The sequence below is a fragment of the Cryptosporidium muris genome, genomic scaffold, assembly GCF_000006515.1.
Source record: "Cryptosporidium muris RN66 scf_1106632373441 genomic scaffold, whole genome shotgun sequence".
Classification (NCBI taxonomy): Eukaryota; Apicomplexa; class Conoidasida; order Eucoccidiorida; family Cryptosporidiidae; genus Cryptosporidium; species Cryptosporidium muris.
The window spans coordinates 115,063-132,329 of NW_002196582.1; the positions used below are offsets into that span (position 1 = coordinate 115,063).

The 17,267-nt window shown below is 29.5% G+C and overlaps 6 protein-coding genes across 6 annotated transcripts, besides 15 other annotated features; 2 read left to right on the plus strand and 4 right to left on the minus strand.

Moving 5' to 3' along the window:
- Positions 1-153: 153 nt before the first annotated feature.
- Positions 154-248: a sequence feature (AT_rich).
- Positions 249-268: 20 nt separating this feature from the next.
- Positions 269-306: a sequence feature (AT_rich).
- An 84-nt stretch (positions 307-390) lies between these two features.
- Positions 391-430: a sequence feature (AT_rich).
- A 42-nt stretch (positions 431-472) lies between these two features.
- Positions 473-581: a sequence feature (AT_rich).
- A 72-nt stretch (positions 582-653) lies between these two features.
- Positions 654-677: a sequence feature (AT_rich).
- CMU_020270 (uncharacterized protein) lies at positions 671-2,107 on the minus strand (the record flags this gene model as incomplete). The annotated part of the gene is made up of 1 exon (XM_002142596.1): positions 671-2,107. One exon carries the CDS (start codon positions 2,105-2,107, stop codon positions 671-673), a length of 1,437 nt encoding a protein of 478 aa, XP_002142632.1.
- Positions 1,257-1,277: a sequence feature (AT_rich).
- Positions 1,780-1,821: a sequence feature (AT_rich).
- A 312-nt stretch (positions 2,108-2,419) lies between the features above and the next one.
- Positions 2,420-2,455: a sequence feature (AT_rich).
- Positions 2,456-3,075: 620 nt separating this feature from the next.
- Positions 3,076-3,167: a sequence feature (AT_rich).
- Positions 3,168-3,213: 46 nt separating this feature from the next.
- Positions 3,214-3,246: a microsatellite.
- Positions 3,247-3,351: 105 nt separating this feature from the next.
- Positions 3,352-5,520, plus strand: CMU_020280 (uncharacterized protein; the record flags this gene model as incomplete). Its single annotated transcript, XM_002142597.1, has 1 exon — positions 3,352-5,520. One exon carries the CDS (start codon positions 3,352-3,354, stop codon positions 5,518-5,520), a length of 2,169 nt encoding a protein of 722 aa, XP_002142633.1.
- Positions 5,234-5,294: a repeat region.
- Positions 5,521-5,578: 58 nt separating the features above from the next.
- On the minus strand, positions 5,579-6,664 carry CMU_020290 (uncharacterized protein; the record flags this gene model as incomplete). Its single annotated transcript, XM_002142598.1, has 1 exon — positions 5,579-6,664. One exon carries the CDS (start codon positions 6,662-6,664, stop codon positions 5,579-5,581), a length of 1,086 nt encoding a protein of 361 aa, XP_002142634.1.
- Positions 6,665-6,873: 209 nt separating this feature from the next.
- Positions 6,874-6,922: a sequence feature (AT_rich).
- A 255-nt stretch (positions 6,923-7,177) lies between these two features.
- Positions 7,178-7,258: a sequence feature (AT_rich).
- A 249-nt stretch (positions 7,259-7,507) lies between these two features.
- Positions 7,508-7,529: a sequence feature (AT_rich).
- A 13-nt stretch (positions 7,530-7,542) lies between these two features.
- CMU_020300 (uncharacterized protein) lies at positions 7,543-15,225 on the plus strand (the record flags this gene model as incomplete). The annotated part of the gene is made up of 1 exon (XM_002142599.1): positions 7,543-15,225. One exon carries the CDS (start codon positions 7,543-7,545, stop codon positions 15,223-15,225), a length of 7,683 nt encoding a protein of 2,560 aa, XP_002142635.1.
- Positions 15,226-15,379: 154 nt separating this feature from the next.
- Positions 15,380-15,640, minus strand: CMU_020310 (Tim10/DDP zinc finger domain-containing protein; the record flags this gene model as incomplete). The annotated part of the gene is made up of 1 exon (XM_002142600.1): positions 15,380-15,640. The coding sequence occupies one exon, from the start codon at positions 15,638-15,640 to the stop codon at positions 15,380-15,382; it is 261 nt and encodes an 86-aa protein (XP_002142636.1).
- A 127-nt stretch (positions 15,641-15,767) lies between these two features.
- Positions 15,768-15,801: a sequence feature (AT_rich).
- An 11-nt stretch (positions 15,802-15,812) lies between these two features.
- On the minus strand, positions 15,813-16,973 carry CMU_020320 (uncharacterized protein; the record flags this gene model as incomplete). The annotated part of the gene is made up of 1 exon (XM_002142601.1): positions 15,813-16,973. The coding sequence occupies one exon, from the start codon at positions 16,971-16,973 to the stop codon at positions 15,813-15,815; it is 1,161 nt and encodes a 386-aa protein (XP_002142637.1).
- Positions 16,974-17,267: the final 294 nt, after the last annotated feature.

Sequence of the window (17,267 nt, forward strand, 5' to 3'; positions counted from 1 at the left end):
TAGGTTCTTTATTAAGTAAAGAATTATTGTTAATATTGTTTAGTAGATAACATCTAGCTTTTGATCAATATAATTAATAGGAACTAAGAGATAATATTTTCATTTTGGTTAAACCAATTAATAATTTATAACAATAATTGAATATAACTCCCCTTTTATTAATAATTTGATAATCTTATTATTTTGAAAAGAATAATAATAATAAAATATCTCAACTTTTTTTTTCTATTTATACTAATATTATAATTCCCTACAAAATTTTAGTACGTAATTTTATATAAATTAATATGATTTTCATTTTTAAAACAAAGTTATAGAATATCTTTAGTTTACTAAATTTACAATTACTTATGATCAAATAGAATTTAGATAGCACTAAGCACTATGCACTATTTTATAATAAATTTAAATAATATTGTATATATTTAAAGAATCTGTACTAAATTCTGCAAATATATCCACATATTAGTTCATTTATATTCTTAATATTAAATTTCTATACAATATTATTAATTTAGAAAAGATAATAAAGTGTAAATTATTTTATTCAATAATAAACTCTTTTTTAATTTCTTTTTTTTCTTTTATCCTTATAAAATTATCCCCCAATATTATTTTAATTAAAGAACAATATTTGAATATCTTATTCCTTGAAATAATATTTTAAAAATTAAATACTTTGCAATTTTCTGGAGTTTCTCTTACGAATATTTTTTGCATTAATCCTTTCTTTTTCTTCTTGACAAATATAGTCCCAATCTTTTTTAGAAATTTGATTATTACAAGCCATATTTTTTAAAAGAAAACAAAAAATTCCACCCATTGTCTTTTTACGAGAACCATCAATTGTCCAAAGTCCACCATTATTTTCTATCTTCATTGTCTGTTCAAAAATTTGTAAACAAACCTGAGGACCAAGTAATTTTACTGCTCTTGTAAGAAATCCTGTCTTAGGTTCCTGAAGTCCTGTAATAATAGTTTTAAGTACAATAGATTCCAAAGTATCTAAATTCAAACATCTTGATTGCATATTCTTTGATGTAATTGGTGAAAGGAAATCAATCATCTCAATATGTCCTCTAATTTCTGCTAAAGATAAAGCTGTCATATCCCAACAATCTAATAAATCTACAGAACAACCAGCATTTATAAGTTCTTTTGCAATATCTACATGACCAGCTATTGCTGCAATATGTAAAGGAGCTCTTCCACTTTTATCTATAATCCTTACATCTGCTCCATTAGATATTAACCACTTAATATATAATATATTTTTTCTAAAAGATGCATAATGTAATGGAGTTTTACCATCTTCATCTTGTTCATTAATTGATGATCCATATTTTATTAAAGTATCTGTAATAGTTGAATTTCCCTTAATAGCTGCAAAATGTATTGCTTTACTACTAATAGGCCCACCCCTACAAGGTGCACATGTATGAGGTAATAAAAGATTAATATCTGCACCTGCTTCAAGTAAAATATTTACTATCTCTGGAAATTTTTTTGAAACTGCTATATGTAGAGGAGTCCAAAATTTTTGATCACGCATATTAACATCACATTTATATTTTAGTAATACTTTGACTATTGGTAACCAACCACAGGCAGCTGCATAATGTAATGCTGTACGTCCAACTTTGTCAATAAATAGGGTATTAGCTCCTTGGGTTATACAAAATTCCAAAAGTTCAATATTTCCAAGAAAAGCAGCACGTAACATATGATTATTCCAATCAAGTATCCTATTTGTTTTGATTTCTATATTAGAATTCTTTGAATATAAATAAGATTGATTATTTTTATCATTTAATAAATTATGATCTGATATATTTTCATTATTTTCGTTATAAACAAAGTTAGATTCATAATTTTCAGATTCTGATTGTATTAATGTATTCTCCAAATCTTGAGTAGCTTTAATATCTAACTTTTTACCATTAAAACCAAATGTAAGTAATTCATTATCTGAAATATTCAAACAATGGTTAATAAACTGATAAATTTCATGATTTAATTCATCAAATTCTCCATCACAACTTGTAGTTTGTTTATTAATATTTCTAAAGTCAAGATTACAGCTATTTAGAGTACGTTTTCTAGCCATTTAGTCTACATTAATATAATTCTCCCTCTAAAGAAAGATCCAACAAATATTAATTTACCTATAATAGTTAAAATAGGGATCTTTTTATTAAGGAAAAAAATTGGTATTACATATACAGAGATTACTTTTTACTAGAGGTAATTGTAAAATCGCGAGTTTATATTATCCCACACTATGTTACCCGCTATTTCCCTTTTTTAAGTTAATACTTCTTTAATATTTTATTAGTAAATATTTTGCGGTAATATTTTAGCGCTTTTTTATTTTCTAGAGTTACACTTAATATTTTAGAGAATAGGAATTTCCCAAGTCTAATAAATTAATCATATTTTAATTTTTTTTTTTTTTCTGGAAAAAAAGAGAAAGAGAAAAAACTAAACTACAAATAATTTAAGACTTTTATTTTTTAGATGTTATTTTAGATATTCTCTTTTTAAACCTAGTAATATATATATATTGTAATATAGTAGACTACTAATAGATATCTATTGAAAATGGTCAATTTCAACATAAAGTTATTGTTAATAGTAAAAAAAACTTATACAGAGAGATTATTATGTTCAATTTTATTAATAAGTTTTTTGTAATATTGGGTTACTTTAATCTTATTATATTGTATTTATAGGCCAAGTGAAATTAATGTGTTTAATAAAGTACATCCTTTAATATTAAGAATAACTTTTATCTAAAAAAAGGCTTATGACTAATGTTTAATGGTGTTATTAGTTCATAACTAATAAATATAGGAATGAAGTATAGAATCCAAAGTACTTAATAGGCAATTTTTAATATTATGATCAATAATTAAATAGATTCCATTATATTACTAAACTGTTATAAGATTAGTATTGCAATTATTCATACTTTGATAAAATTAGCACATCTATTGTATTTCTTTTATATACTAAACAAAATAGAAAAGTATATATTTCTATAATATCACTAGTTCTACTATTACCCTACTCAAGAATTATAAAATTATCCTAATATAATTTAACTTTTAAAAAAAGAAAATTCGAAATATTAAAGTTATCAAATTTTGAAAATAATGATAATATAACTAAGAATATGTGTAAACTGATATTACTTTAGGGGATAAGAGGGGTAAAAAAAAAAAGAAAAAAAGAAAAAGAAAAAAAGCGGGATAACCTTAACCTTTAGATACCCTTAGGTGTCTTCGATTTATAAGAAGAATATTTTTGATTTTAATAATTCCACTTTAATCTTATGCTCATTGTATAGTTATGGGTTTTGCGATATATTCAAGATTAAGTTTATTTCTATTAAGTTTCCTCTTCTTGTCTAAATCAGATTATATTAGCTCATTATATGTTGAATTTATTTGCCAATGTTATTGCTCTATATCAGAATATGACATATCTTCTGGCACTCCTAAAGTTCAATCAGTTGAATTTCTTGCCGATGTAAGACCTATTATTCTTCCTATATCTGGATCAAGAGGAGTTGCAAATATAACAAATTTACAATCTATGGTTAGAACTAACTCGGGTCTTATAAAGGAGTATCGATTAGGTACAGTTGCTATATGGAACTCAGATTTTGATTTATCAACATTTAGTTCAATGGATCAACCCAATGATATGGTTTCAATTTTTAATGTACTTCCAATATTTGATGATATTTTTTTAAAAGTTAATAAGCTTAATTCTTCTTATTTAAATTCCGGTTCTAAACCAGCTATTATATTTCTCAAAGATTATATTGATGATGAAACTAAAATAGATAATTTAGAATATAACCCAAGATATCAGAAGAAATGCCAAAAAGTTTGCGAACGTCCTAATTCTACTATACAACCATTATCATATTCGAAAGTAGAATATGTGGAATTAACACATGGAGGAAGGATATTTGATCAATATCCAGCAAAAGATAAGTATTTATATAATAATCTTAATTTAGCTATTAAAGATAATTTAGATTTTGGTAAATGTAATCCTTCATATTTAGAAACAAAAGGAATCCCAACAAATTGGGTTGATATTTATAATAATTTGAGATTAGAATTTGCAAGGAAACAAGCTGATGAAGAATTTGCAAAAATTTATCCAATATTGAGTGTACCTGTACAAAGACCATTAATTATTGAATTTACAGAATCTGCAAGAAATTCATTTGAAGAATCAGCTTATTCACGTTTAATAACATTTCAAAGATATATATTATCATCTGGAGTAAAACCTATATCAGGTTTTCCTAATAATGTAGCTGATTTCTTTGAACAACAAATTTCACCTTTATTTCAATTTCGTGCAGTTTTAAGGGCTGAAAATTCAAGATGGATTGTGAAAGAAATTTATAAAGGTAATCCGGGTGATTATGGTTTTAGTGCTGAATTTTTAAATATTTTTCTTAAAGAACAAGAGATATTGTCTATAGAATCTAGACAATCAGATATTTTGGAATCTTGGGCAAACTCTTTTTGGACAATTGATGGTACTAATACATATACTGAACCTACAGATCTTCCAATAATACAAGATGTTGAGAGATATTCTGATGAAAATAAACTAGAATCTTGGCTAAGAGCAAAAGAGAAACAAATTAGAGAATTTGAGGGTGATATACCTGTTTCATTATTACAAATATTCAAAGGATTTAGGGCAGTATCAAATACTCAAATACCTATAGCTATCTCAGGCCAATTTGTTGTTATTAATGAAGATGATGAGAATAAAGAACAAGAAAAGATACCAATAAAAGGAGTAGAAGAAATTCATATTGTATATTATGGTATGCTAACTCTTAATTGTTTTACTTCTATAGATTTAAGTGAAAATAATGATTTTCAATTTAACAACAAGATTGTATTTGCAACATTTCCAGATAAAGTATTTCTTCGAACTGATGTTTTAAATATTAAGGAAGTAAGTATTCCAAATGAGATTAAACGTTGGCATACCATTGAACTAACTACAGGAGCATCTAATGGAATAGATATTATATTGACTAGTTCAACACATCAATTTGCTCAATTATTAGCTAAAATAAATCCATCAATATATCTTGCTTTATTTAGAGATCTTAGACATATGTTTATGATATCTAATGAGTCTACATTTATGAAGAATGTGTGTACTATTCCTACTAACAAATCTCTTGTAGAATTAGTATATGAAGATGAGGAGTCTCTAATCAGATCCCCAGTAAAATTATTTAATATTAATTCATTTGGTCATATTTCTTTGGGATATGTAAAGTTCTCTGATTCAGATTATTTCAATTATTTGACAACATTATTTTCTAAATGTTTTGGTGTTGTACCACCTAATTCTAGAATTAGAATCAAAGAAGAGTTCCAAAGAAAGATATTCACTTCTGATTTAGTTTGTGCAGTTGATGATGATATTCAGAATTACCAATTACAAGTATATTCACGCATTAATTACTAATATATATTACAGCGTACATATTTGAATTTTAAGTTTTTATTTTTTTTATTCTTAATTTCTATTTGTCAACTAAATTTACTGTCTCCAAATCTATTATATCTTCTGTATTCTCACCTGATATTGATGATGCCTCAAATGAGTTTGCAGCAGTAGATGCTTGACTCATCAATATATGCTTTTGTAAATTATTAATATCCTTATTTATTTCACGAGGTCCTCTTATTGAACAATGTGTACGATCGTTAGATGCATGGCTTAGCATTATTATTCCAATAATAACTGCAATAACACCAAGTATAAATCCAAGGGAATTTCTTGGTGTTTCCTGATATACAATAATAGCCCCTGTACTACCAACTGCTATTAATACAGAATTTACAACTGGTACAACAAAAGTTGCAGGATAACGTAATAAAGCCCAATTTAAATAAAATACTTGTATTATGGCCATTGAAATACATACAAAGATATTACCCACTAAATAAGGGTTAAAATATTTAAACCATTCTCCACTTGCTGCAATTTCAATTAATAATATACCACCCTTAGCAGAAACACAGCATGCTGCACCAGCTAATCCTGAAACTGTTGTTATACAAAATCTTTGTAATTTAGTCCAAAAAATCAAAGGGTTAATAGGTAATGATAAACATATACATATAGCTAGTGAAATTCCTAAAATTGCATTATAAGCTATGTATGCATCAGTTATAGAGAATTCATCAGTATTAATTTTTATATATTTTGCACCACAAAATAATGCAACTGTAATTCCCACTGAAATAATTCCAAATGCTACATAATCTATAATTCTAATATGTTCCCCAAGAATAAAATGTGCAAATACTAATGATAATATTATTTGAAGTCCTACAAATGGCATAACAACTGAAGCAGCAGTAAATGAATATGCAAATAGGGTTATTAAAGGATTTAGAATTATAGTTAGAGTCATTCCACATAGCCAGTAAGGTCGAAGTAATAAGATTCTTCTTTCTGATTCTGGTAAACTCTCTTCATATACAAATGAATAACGTGTTAATATATCACCCATTGCTGCAGAAATTGCAGAACATATAGCTGAAAGTGCCCCTATATACCAGTAATTAACAAATATAGAGCTTAGAATTACTGAAAAATCCATTTTTAATGGGTCACTAGGGTTTTCATTACTTAGAAATACGATTTTATTATTATAGTACTATTTTTGTACTTTTTAAAGGTAAGAGTCAAAAATTCCCTGTTACTCTGTGTAATTGCACTATTTTCAGTACGCGGCTTAGAAGTGCATGCTCTATCTGAATTTTTAGTTATAATCCAAATTATTAATAATATTAGCTAATACTTTCTAGGAATAATTATTTATAATATTTTTGTAAATATAAATTTAGTTTAAAATAAAGAAAAATGGTAAATATTAAAGATATATAGTGTATATTTTTTCTTTTTGATTTTGTTCTTTTAGATTTAGTAGAATTAATTTAAAGTATTTTAGTATATATATAGTAAATTAGCTATAAACAGAATATAATATTGAATTTCAAATAAGTTTTATATATTCAAAAACCTAAGGTAGATGATCCTTTTTTATGTCTTAAAGATTGATAATTTAAAACCTTTAACGTCTTAAAATATTAAGGTATATTTCTTAATATGCAAATAATATATTATTCTAATTTTTTTTATTCTCTAATTTCATTTTTAGAATAGTTTTTTCTTATATTAACAATATTTTTTAGCCAAAGCGCCAAATTATTTTATAATCCATGCCCAGGCGCGTGCATGCAGAGATTTCTTGTGAATCTTTTTTTTTTCTTCCTTAGCTTTGTTCCGATTCTCTATAAAAAAATTTCTTTGTTTATCAGTATTGCTGAACTAAGTAACCTACATATATTATAGGGAATTTATTCCTGTGAGTCTCTAAATCTCAACAGGTATTTTAAATATATCAAGAATGCCCTTCAACAGAAGTAAGTTAAATTTTCTGTTTTATATATTAATATTAAAAACTGTATTCTATTAATGATTTTAGCTCAACGTGCTCCTGATAGTGGGGTAGCCACTGCGATAGCATCTGCAAATCAACATAAGAAGTTTAAGAGAATGTTGTTATTTGCTTTTCGTTCTCTCAGTGATTTCTGTGTACCCCCAACATTGCTATATAAAGAAAATTCCTTTGATGCAATGAATCGTGGTATCCTACCATTAATGGGTGATTCTCTTAAGCAATTTCCAGACGATGAAGATATTTCTGTAAATTGTATGAGAATTCTATTTGGTATCTCTGAATTTATGAAGGAAGTTCAAGATAATGAAATAAATCAGATGTTCATTAAAGATGAAGGTCCAAATACAGTGATGACAGCAACTTTAGCACTTATAGAGTCTAGTGATTCGTCTATAATTCATATTATATGTATTACGCTAGAGAATTTATTTCGAATTGGAGTTATTGGTGCTGATTTAGTTGCATCGTCTACTGTTAAGTTCTATGACAATAAATATTTGTCAAGTACCGAATTATCTGAATTGACTGGGTTACTAACTGTTGTTGCTAATACAGGGAATGGAGCTACAGCACTAGCGAACGCTGGTATCGGTACAAAATCGCTAAAATTTGCCCAGAATTGGACAAAAACTGATAATAATTCAATTATCTTAATAGAGAATTGTCTAGAAATTGTTAAATTATGTGCAAGCTGTGGAGATATACCACCAGATGCATTAAAATCAGTAGTGCATATAGTTGATCAATATAGAAATCATCGCAGCATAACAGAAAAAGGAGGTTCATGTTTGGAAATTTTTATGAACTCACAGAAATTAATGGAATGTTTAGTTATAATACGTTCACCTACTTCAGATATTACTCAAAGGGATGATGCCTTAACGATGTTATCAGCAATGGCTTATGTTTCATCTTTTGCAGATGAAATAACAAGACAAGGTGGTATTTCAATGGTAGTAGAGGCACTGAAACAAGGTATATCAGAGTTTCAACAGGGTGGTGATAGTGAACATTTAGTAAAGTCAAGTCGAATATTGATTGGTTCTTTACGTGTTTTGGCACGTGTAGCATCAAATCCAGCAAGTATAGATGAATTAGTTCGCGCAGATGGAATTTCTACAATTTGTAATGCATTTTCTATATGTACATCTAATTTAGAGATTGAAACTGCTGCTTGTCAATCTTTATATCCACTATTTATTAGAGAGACTACAGCTATTTCAGCAGCACCTGTTGTTGGTGATCTACTTCAGCTATTTTATTCTAATGTTGAAAATGACAAGGACTTTACTAAATGTGCTGCTGATTTGTTAGCTGCAGCATCACAGCATGCCTCACTTGCAGAGGCATTAATAAATGTTCAGGCAGTGGAAATTTTAGCAACTTGTTTAAATTATTATTGTGACGATGCATCATACCAATTTGCATCTCTGAGTGCTTTGAATAATCTTGCTCCATTTATTAAAACTTTAAAGTCAATAACTGAATTTGGAGGTATTTCAGGTATTGAAAAATCAATCATGGCAAATATTAATGATGAAACTTTAGTAGTCACTGCAACTCAGTTGGTTGAGAAACTATCTACAATAACAGATAGTGCAACTTATTTAAACCAAGGAGATATGGTAGATACTATTCTTGAAGCTATGCTTGTACATAAAAAAAATAGTTATATTCAAGACGCAGGTCTTAATATTTTAGAGGCTATTGCTACTGAAAAAGATGTAAATCGCCATATTTCTAATCTCCCTAAAGTTGCCACTACAGATCCTAATGCTGCATATAAAGATCTTGCAGCAATCTCCGGTTTATGTAAAGTATCTTCATTAACACCATTATTTGCAACATTAAATATATCTGATGATATTTTGGAATATACAAGAAATTGGATCGCTGCAAAACCTTTTGATCAACAAGAGAAGTTAATTTCAGCAGCTTTTCAAACAAGTATTTTACGTTGTGAATCTTCATCCGAAGAATTAGGTCGAATAATTATTCAATTACTAGAGATTTCAGTTTTACCTCAGATGAAGATATTTGCAGAACATAATACTAGTGATAACCCTGTTGTTGAAAATATGAAAGCTGTAAAAAATTTAGTATCTACAAATCGCATTGGTGACAAGAATTTAGTTGGTGTTGTGAATGCTCTTGTTAATACTATTAGAAAATATATAGAGAATAGAGTTGTTCAATTACAGTGTATGAAGATATTTGCTCTAATTGCTGAATCTGAGACAGGTGCAAGATGTGAAGTAGATAATGGTGTTATAAAAGTTTGTTTGGCATTTCTACAAAGAACTAAGGTTCTTATTGAATGTCAAATTGCAGGTTTTACTTTGTTATCTCTTCTTGTGCGTTATTCTCCTGATGCAGTTGAAATAATGAGGAAATCTGGTGCTATTGAGATTGTACAGGGAGCAATGAGACTGCACAATAAAAATTCTGAGTTACGTTTAATAATAGCACCATTAGCTCTTGCATTAGTTCCAATAGCAGAAATAAGAAGAATAATTTCTGAGAAGGTAGAGACTACTAAGTCAGCCTTAAAGTCTGGCGATTTGAAAACTATTCTTGAGGCTTTAATAGTATGTAATGAGTTGTCTGTTACACCTGAAGGTGCAAAATTTGCTATATCAGAAGGTTTCTCTCAATTATTACCAGAAATAGCTAATCTAGCTATAAGTAAATTTAGTAGTGAAACAGAAGTTGCTCAATCTGTTCTTTCTGCCAGTTCAACTTTGGCTTCTCTTCTTTCAGTTCCAAGGATAGGAAAGGTTGCTTTAGTAAAGAATAATGTTGTGCCTACACTAATAAGTATTTACAAGACAATGTCACAATGTACTTTAACAGAAGAGTTAGAGACTGGTTTAGTTGACAACTTAGTAGCATTGGCAACATTAGTCAAATTTGATATTAAAGCAGCTGAGTCATCATTTGATGGAGGAGCTGTTCTTCTGATATGTACAAGTTTAGATCATTTCCAAAATAATGAAAGAATTTTGGGATCTGCATGTAGTGCTATTGCAGCTATGGCCACTACACCAAAACGTGTTCAAGCTTTACTTGCCGAACCATCTTTCAATAGCTTGTTGACAAAATTGATACAAACGATAAATGAAAGTACTAAGGCCGAGGTGCGTATTCGTTGTCTTAATGCAATTAATGACCTTATTAGCAGTCATGATACATCACTTATACAACTTACCACAGATCTTGGAAGTATAATAGCAGCATTTGGAATTATTGATAAATATCCTTCAGAAACAGCTCAGATAAAACCAGCTTGTAGAGTTCTCAATTCAATAGGAAATTATGTTGATCTACGTGCATATTTTGAGCAAGACCTTCATAGATGTATTGAAATTGCATTGAGAGCACTAGAATTGCAGAAGAATGATGAGGAATGCGTAGAAGAATTGTTAACTCTTATAAATAATTTGACTAACAGCTCAGATCATTCATTATTGAAAGATTGTGCTATTGTTGAAATTTTGCAAAATATCATGACATTACATAACAATAATCCAAGTATAATAAGTAAATGTGGTGAGATATTGTCAAAATGTGGTGCTGATGAAGCAATAAAGACTCTAATGATTAGAATTGTGAACACTCAACAAGCACAAGGACCTGATTGGACACGAGAGCTGGATCAGCTTTGTCGCCAATTATCTGTATTTGTTGCTGCTCAACCAGAAAATCCAGAGGATGCACTACAGTATACAGAAGCATGTTTGCAATCATTAGTTGCTGCAATTACAGCAGATCCAACAGATATTAGGCTACTTTCAAGCATTGCAGTATTAACACAAAGAATAAGTGACCGTGGATTTGATAATTCTGAAGATTCATTTGGGGCATGGGCTGTTGCAAGCTCAGGCATGATGCAGCAAATAGGAGATATAATTGAAGATACATCAAGTAAAGCTCTCTCTGCAAAAAGATTTGTTACATCAAGTGTTCGTGTATTATCTGGCTGTGCAAACAATCCCTATACAAGGAATTATATTATTGAAAGATGCAATAAAGGTACATTTTTGGCACATATTGATGAACTATCAACTAGATACCAAAGTGATCCAGAGGTATTAGCAACAATACTTGAATTTTTGAGAATTCTTGCGGATGATAAACAAGGTGCAGAATTAGTTGCAAAGATGAAGATGGGTGATATTAACAATTTAATGGAAATTATAAGGAAACAACGCAAAAGTGATAATATTGTCTCTGAAGGACTAAATTTAGTAGGAAATTTAATTGTCAATGCAAATGCTGATTCTTCTGCCATATCATCCATAAATGGATTACATGAAGCTGAAGGATTTATTGAAGGATCATCGAAACCAGATATTAGAGAAATTGCTTTATGTAACCTTGTATCTAAGCTTCTACAGTCTGGCAATCAAATATCTGATAAGGGATTTTTAAGTCGCCAGATGCGTCGCTATAAAGCTTTTGATGAGGATCAAGGTATTCCAGAAATTCGTCGTCAAAATTTAGCTGTTGCAATAGCAAAATTGATGAGTACTTCAATAACTAATGATCCCCAGCAAGATGCATCGAAATCAGACATCACTTCTGAAATTACTTCAATGCTTCAGACATATCCTAATTCAGGAGAGGTTGTTCGCGAAATAGAAGGAGTACTTCAAAAATTAGTACAAGTAGATGAAAATGCTGCATCTGTTACATTAAATTCTATAATGCCAATACTTTCGACAAGTTGTTCACAAGTGATATCATCGGATCCATATGCAGCAGATTCTACAGCAGACCTTCTTTTGACACTTGCTCAATTGCAAGGAGTTGGTTCTCAGATGGGGAAACAACAGGAAGTTGAAGATCTTCTTGATTATATAACCCAATTGGGAGATTACTACGGAGATGAGTTTGGTCAACAACTTAAAGATAAAGTTGAAGCTGTCAAAAATGCTATAGCAGCAGATATTCCTCTTGAATTGTCACTTAAAATTATTTATGAAGTATTCCAGAAGAGAATATCTGAAGAGCAAACTTTAAATTATACTGAGTCTGCTCTCATACAGGAGAAAATTGAATATCTTAATAATAGAATGTGTGAATTAGTTTCTACTTCTATGGATGATGCTTTAGCTTCTGATTTCTTATATGGATGTATGGCAATACATCTAATCTCTAATATTCGTGATGATATCGAGTTCTTAGTAGAAAATCAGTGGCCAAAAACAATGTTATTAAGTATACCAAACCAAAGAGAAGATGTCCAACAAAGTCTTATTAATGCACTTGGTGAGGTTTCAAAGACAGATAAGGCTGCAATTCAATGTGCAACTACTCCAGGAGCAGCAAAACTTATTACAGATCTATTAGAAAAAGTTCATTCTAATACTTCAGCTTCTGTAGATGAGAAAAGTGAATTCATGACCCCCAGAATATTTTTAGTAGAGAAAACAGCAATAAATCGTCAAATTTTTGTAGGAACTAATATGCTAACAGTATTATTATCTATCTGGGATGATTACGATAAGAAGTTATATTCAATCGAAGTATTAAGGCATGTATTCCGTGCCTTGAGAAGAACTATATCTGATGATTCTGTAGCTACCTTACTCAAAGCTGATGTATTGAAGAGGCTTATAGCAATTGTGAAAGCTAAAAAGGATATTGTAATTTTGCCAGATGTATTATATTTACTTGGTTCACTTGCTATAATACCTGATATTAAGACTCAAATTGGTGCTAATAATGGAATAGAAGCAATATGCGATTTATTAAAGGCATCTCAAAAGATGCAAGCTGATCAAATAGCACCTACTGTTACTAATGGGTGTCTATCGTTAGCCAATATCACTATTCAACATACAACAAATAAACAACATTTCTCTAAATCCAAAGGACCCGATATTGTTAAAGGTTTGTATTTGACATTTTTAGAATATTGGGATGTTATAAATGCCCTTGGTATGCTTGTTGTAAATTTAGGATATAAGAAGGATGAAACAAAAAAAGAATTGGGAGCAGCAGGGATTCCAGGAGCAATTATCCAATTTTTAAACAACTATCAAGGTCAATTAGATAAGTCTGCAACTAGGGCATTTGTATCATCTTTAAAAGCAGTGGGTAATTTGTGTATCTATACTCCTAATATATATGTTTTTGCATCAGGACATATAGAAAGTGTTTTCAAGCACTTAATTGAAATATCAACCAATTTACCTAAGGAAACTATTGAGATGGAACTCCGTACATTATGTAATATAACATCAGAAAATGATCCTAATCAACTTCAGGCATTTGGTATTCTTTTAGACTCACTTGTCAAGCTTATTCAAGAAACTTCAGCTGATAATTCTGATATTCAACATCTTTGTTTTGATGTTCTTTCTATGTTATGCAGAAGTGAAACTAATTCAAAACAATTTTATTCAATTGGAGGTGTTGATACAACCATAAAGTGTTTGATTAAGAATGACTATGATGTTGCACTAATGACATCGGCAATTCACCTTTTAATATATCAAACATCAGTTGTAGAACAGTTGGATCACCTTATTTCAGCAGGTATATTCCGTGTTATAGTAAACATAATAGAGAGTGATCAAGATGGTAGTACTGATCTTAAGATAGTATCTTTCCGTCTTTTACGTAGATGTATTGCTGCACCAGAAAATGCTTTAGATTTTATTAGTGCTGGTGGAGCTCAATCTGTATGCCAATCAATAAAGAATTGTTCTGGCCAATCTATAATCTTAGTTGAGGCTATTAGAGTACTTTTAGGACTGTTATACTGTGGTAGTCCTGATCCATCATATAGTGCACCAGATGCTCCACGTGGGTATCAAGTTTGTCAAATGGATGTAAATGATTGTAATGGAGTTATTGCATCAATAAATAAGGCAGTTCAAAGTGAGTCAAATGAAAGACATTTAAGACTTATGAGAGTAGGCTTTGGACTTATGACATATTTCCTATCAGAAAATATGTGTATTGAGTCCGTAGCAACAAGTGAAAATATTGCAACTATAACAAAAGTAATAGATATGTTTTCATCAGATAGTGACATTGTCGTAGTAGCATGTGAAATATTTACTTATCTATCAAAATATGCCCCAGATATAGTTCCTGGACTTTTTAACGCAAATTTACAAACTGTAATAGAAGCTTCAGCTCAAAAAATGAAGGGGGAACAAAAAAACTTCGTTACAAATGTTAGTACTGCTCTAGAAACAAGTAATACATCATCTCTAGCTATATTGGCTCCAACATTTGACTTTGCAATTACACATTGGGATGAAGAACCATATCCAAATGGTGTGCAAGATTTACCAAAAGAAATTAAGGAAATGTTACGTAATGGTGGACGGTTAAAGATAGTTTTAGATGGTAAAGTTAGGGAGGAGTTCAAATGGAGAGCTTCTCAAGATTTGTATAAATTGGAGTGGAAAGTTGGAGCTAAAGAAACTGAGTATAATCAGTCATTACCTATTGTTAAGATTAGAAACATTTGGAAAGGGCTTCAGAGTACTATTTTAAAAGCTGCAAACATGGTAGAACCAAGAAAAGTAACTAGCTCTGTATGCTTTGTAATAGTTGGACCACCTACAGAAGATCAACCTCAAGGTATAGAGTTGTCATTAAAAGCAAAGTCTAAAGGTGAAAGAGATACTCTTATTGAAAATCTTGTAATGTGGAGAGAAGCCTCTTCCTATCGCTAAATGTCAAGTATCTATTAGTGAAATTACTTGTGAATAGTAAAATATTAGTAATGTTAGATTGTGACTGAGTGAATCTAAAGTTGAAATCCTCAAAAGTTGGGAAAAAAAAAGTGAGAAAAAATAATCCCCTAAGCATATTCACTAATAATCACAATTAATCTGAATCTACATTAGAAACATTCCGAATATTTTCAGATGATCTTCTATTAATAAAATCAGTTGACTCTAAAAATCTTTGTGCACAACTCCAAAGACAAGCTTGTTCTTTTTGAGATAGTGACTTTCCCACGTTAGGTACACAATGTTTAAAACACTTAGATGTCATCTTCACCACTATTTTTTGAGACTCAATAATTTTCTGGAGCACTTGTAATTTCTCTAAAGCTTGAATTGATGATTCTGAATTCTCATTCATCTGAAAGTTTAACTTGAAAAATTAACTTCCCAATAGTAAACATTATAGCGCTATAAGACTAATATAAAGCAATTCGTATAAAAATAATCAAATTCCATAATAAAATTGTAATATTACTTGCAAATACTATAATTAATAAATTTAAATTTTATTTAATTATTGAAGAGTATTCTTATTCTTGTAATTCCAGTTCTTCTGTCTCACTTTGAGGGGCAGGATAATAATAATAATATCCACCACCTGGAGCAACTGAATAGGGATAACTATATGGATTATCAACTATTGTAAATGGAGAATATTCAGGTGTAGCTTGCAATCCAGGTGGTCGTGGATGTGTTGCTTCTGGATTAAACATGTTATTACTCATAGCTGTATCAATATTTCCTCCATAACCACTGTGAAAATAGGGTTCTGTTCCTAGTAATGGAAAACCATATCCAAAAAATGGACGATAATAATATGGGTATGTAACTCCCATTTCACCACATCCATATTTACAAACTGCTGCCATATATGCACTTTGCGTTTTTAGAGAGTGATATGATGAAGATTTGTATGAATTACTAGATATTAATTGTCGTACTTGTATATCTTTATTATTATCTCCTTTATACTTATTATTTAACTCATTATTTTCTAATAATATATCATTATTTTCTGTTGTAAATGTAATTGTATGAAGTAATATTCCACTTTTTTCATATAATAATGCCTTGTCCTTTCCCAAAATTAAGGATTTTCCACCAGTTAAATTTAACTTCAAATTAATAGGAGATGAACTGTTAATGTTAGATCCATATTCTTCTAAAGGGACTTCTCTAGATGCTGATTCTATATGAAAAAGGTATTGTACTTTTTTAGAATTATTTAATGAGTTATTTCTATCTAGAATTTCCAAAACAATTGCATCTACATTTTCAATAGATTCTAATGGTGCACTATATAACAAGTGAAGTGGAAGTATACTAGGTGATTTCTTTATATTCATTGGTACATTAGATATTGAGTCTGGATAATATCTTAATCTCCCATTATTATTTACCCTATTTTTAGTTTGGAAAGAATTACCATTATAGCTAGTTGAATTCATACTGCCAAATGAAATGACTGTGAATACTACAAGACCCATTAGAATTATATTAATTATAACTACTATAATCAATGTGATTTGTACATAATATTTATTATATCTTATTTTACTTTTTCCATATCTATCCTCTTCTTCCTTAAAATAATTTGTAGGTTTCATATTGTTGAAAGACTCACAATCAGGAGTATAATCATTAGCTGTACTGTGGCTAACTATTTCAGTGCAAAATTTCCTATTCTCCATATTTAAAAACTTTATACCCAGTAATATTTTAGGTCTGAAGCTGAATAAACCCATTATACATGCAATACATGCAATACATGCATGAATTGCCATAAAGTTATTTATATTTACAAAATCATAAGTATAAGAAAAAAAAGTTAGTACAGACTTCGGATTAGTTATTTAATTTACTTGTACTATATGATAGTACCCTTATAAGAATTTATAAATTTCACAAACTTTAAAAAGAGAAAGTTCAGAAATGTTCTCACTCTTAAAACTTTAATATAAGATGGAAATATCAAGAAAAAAATT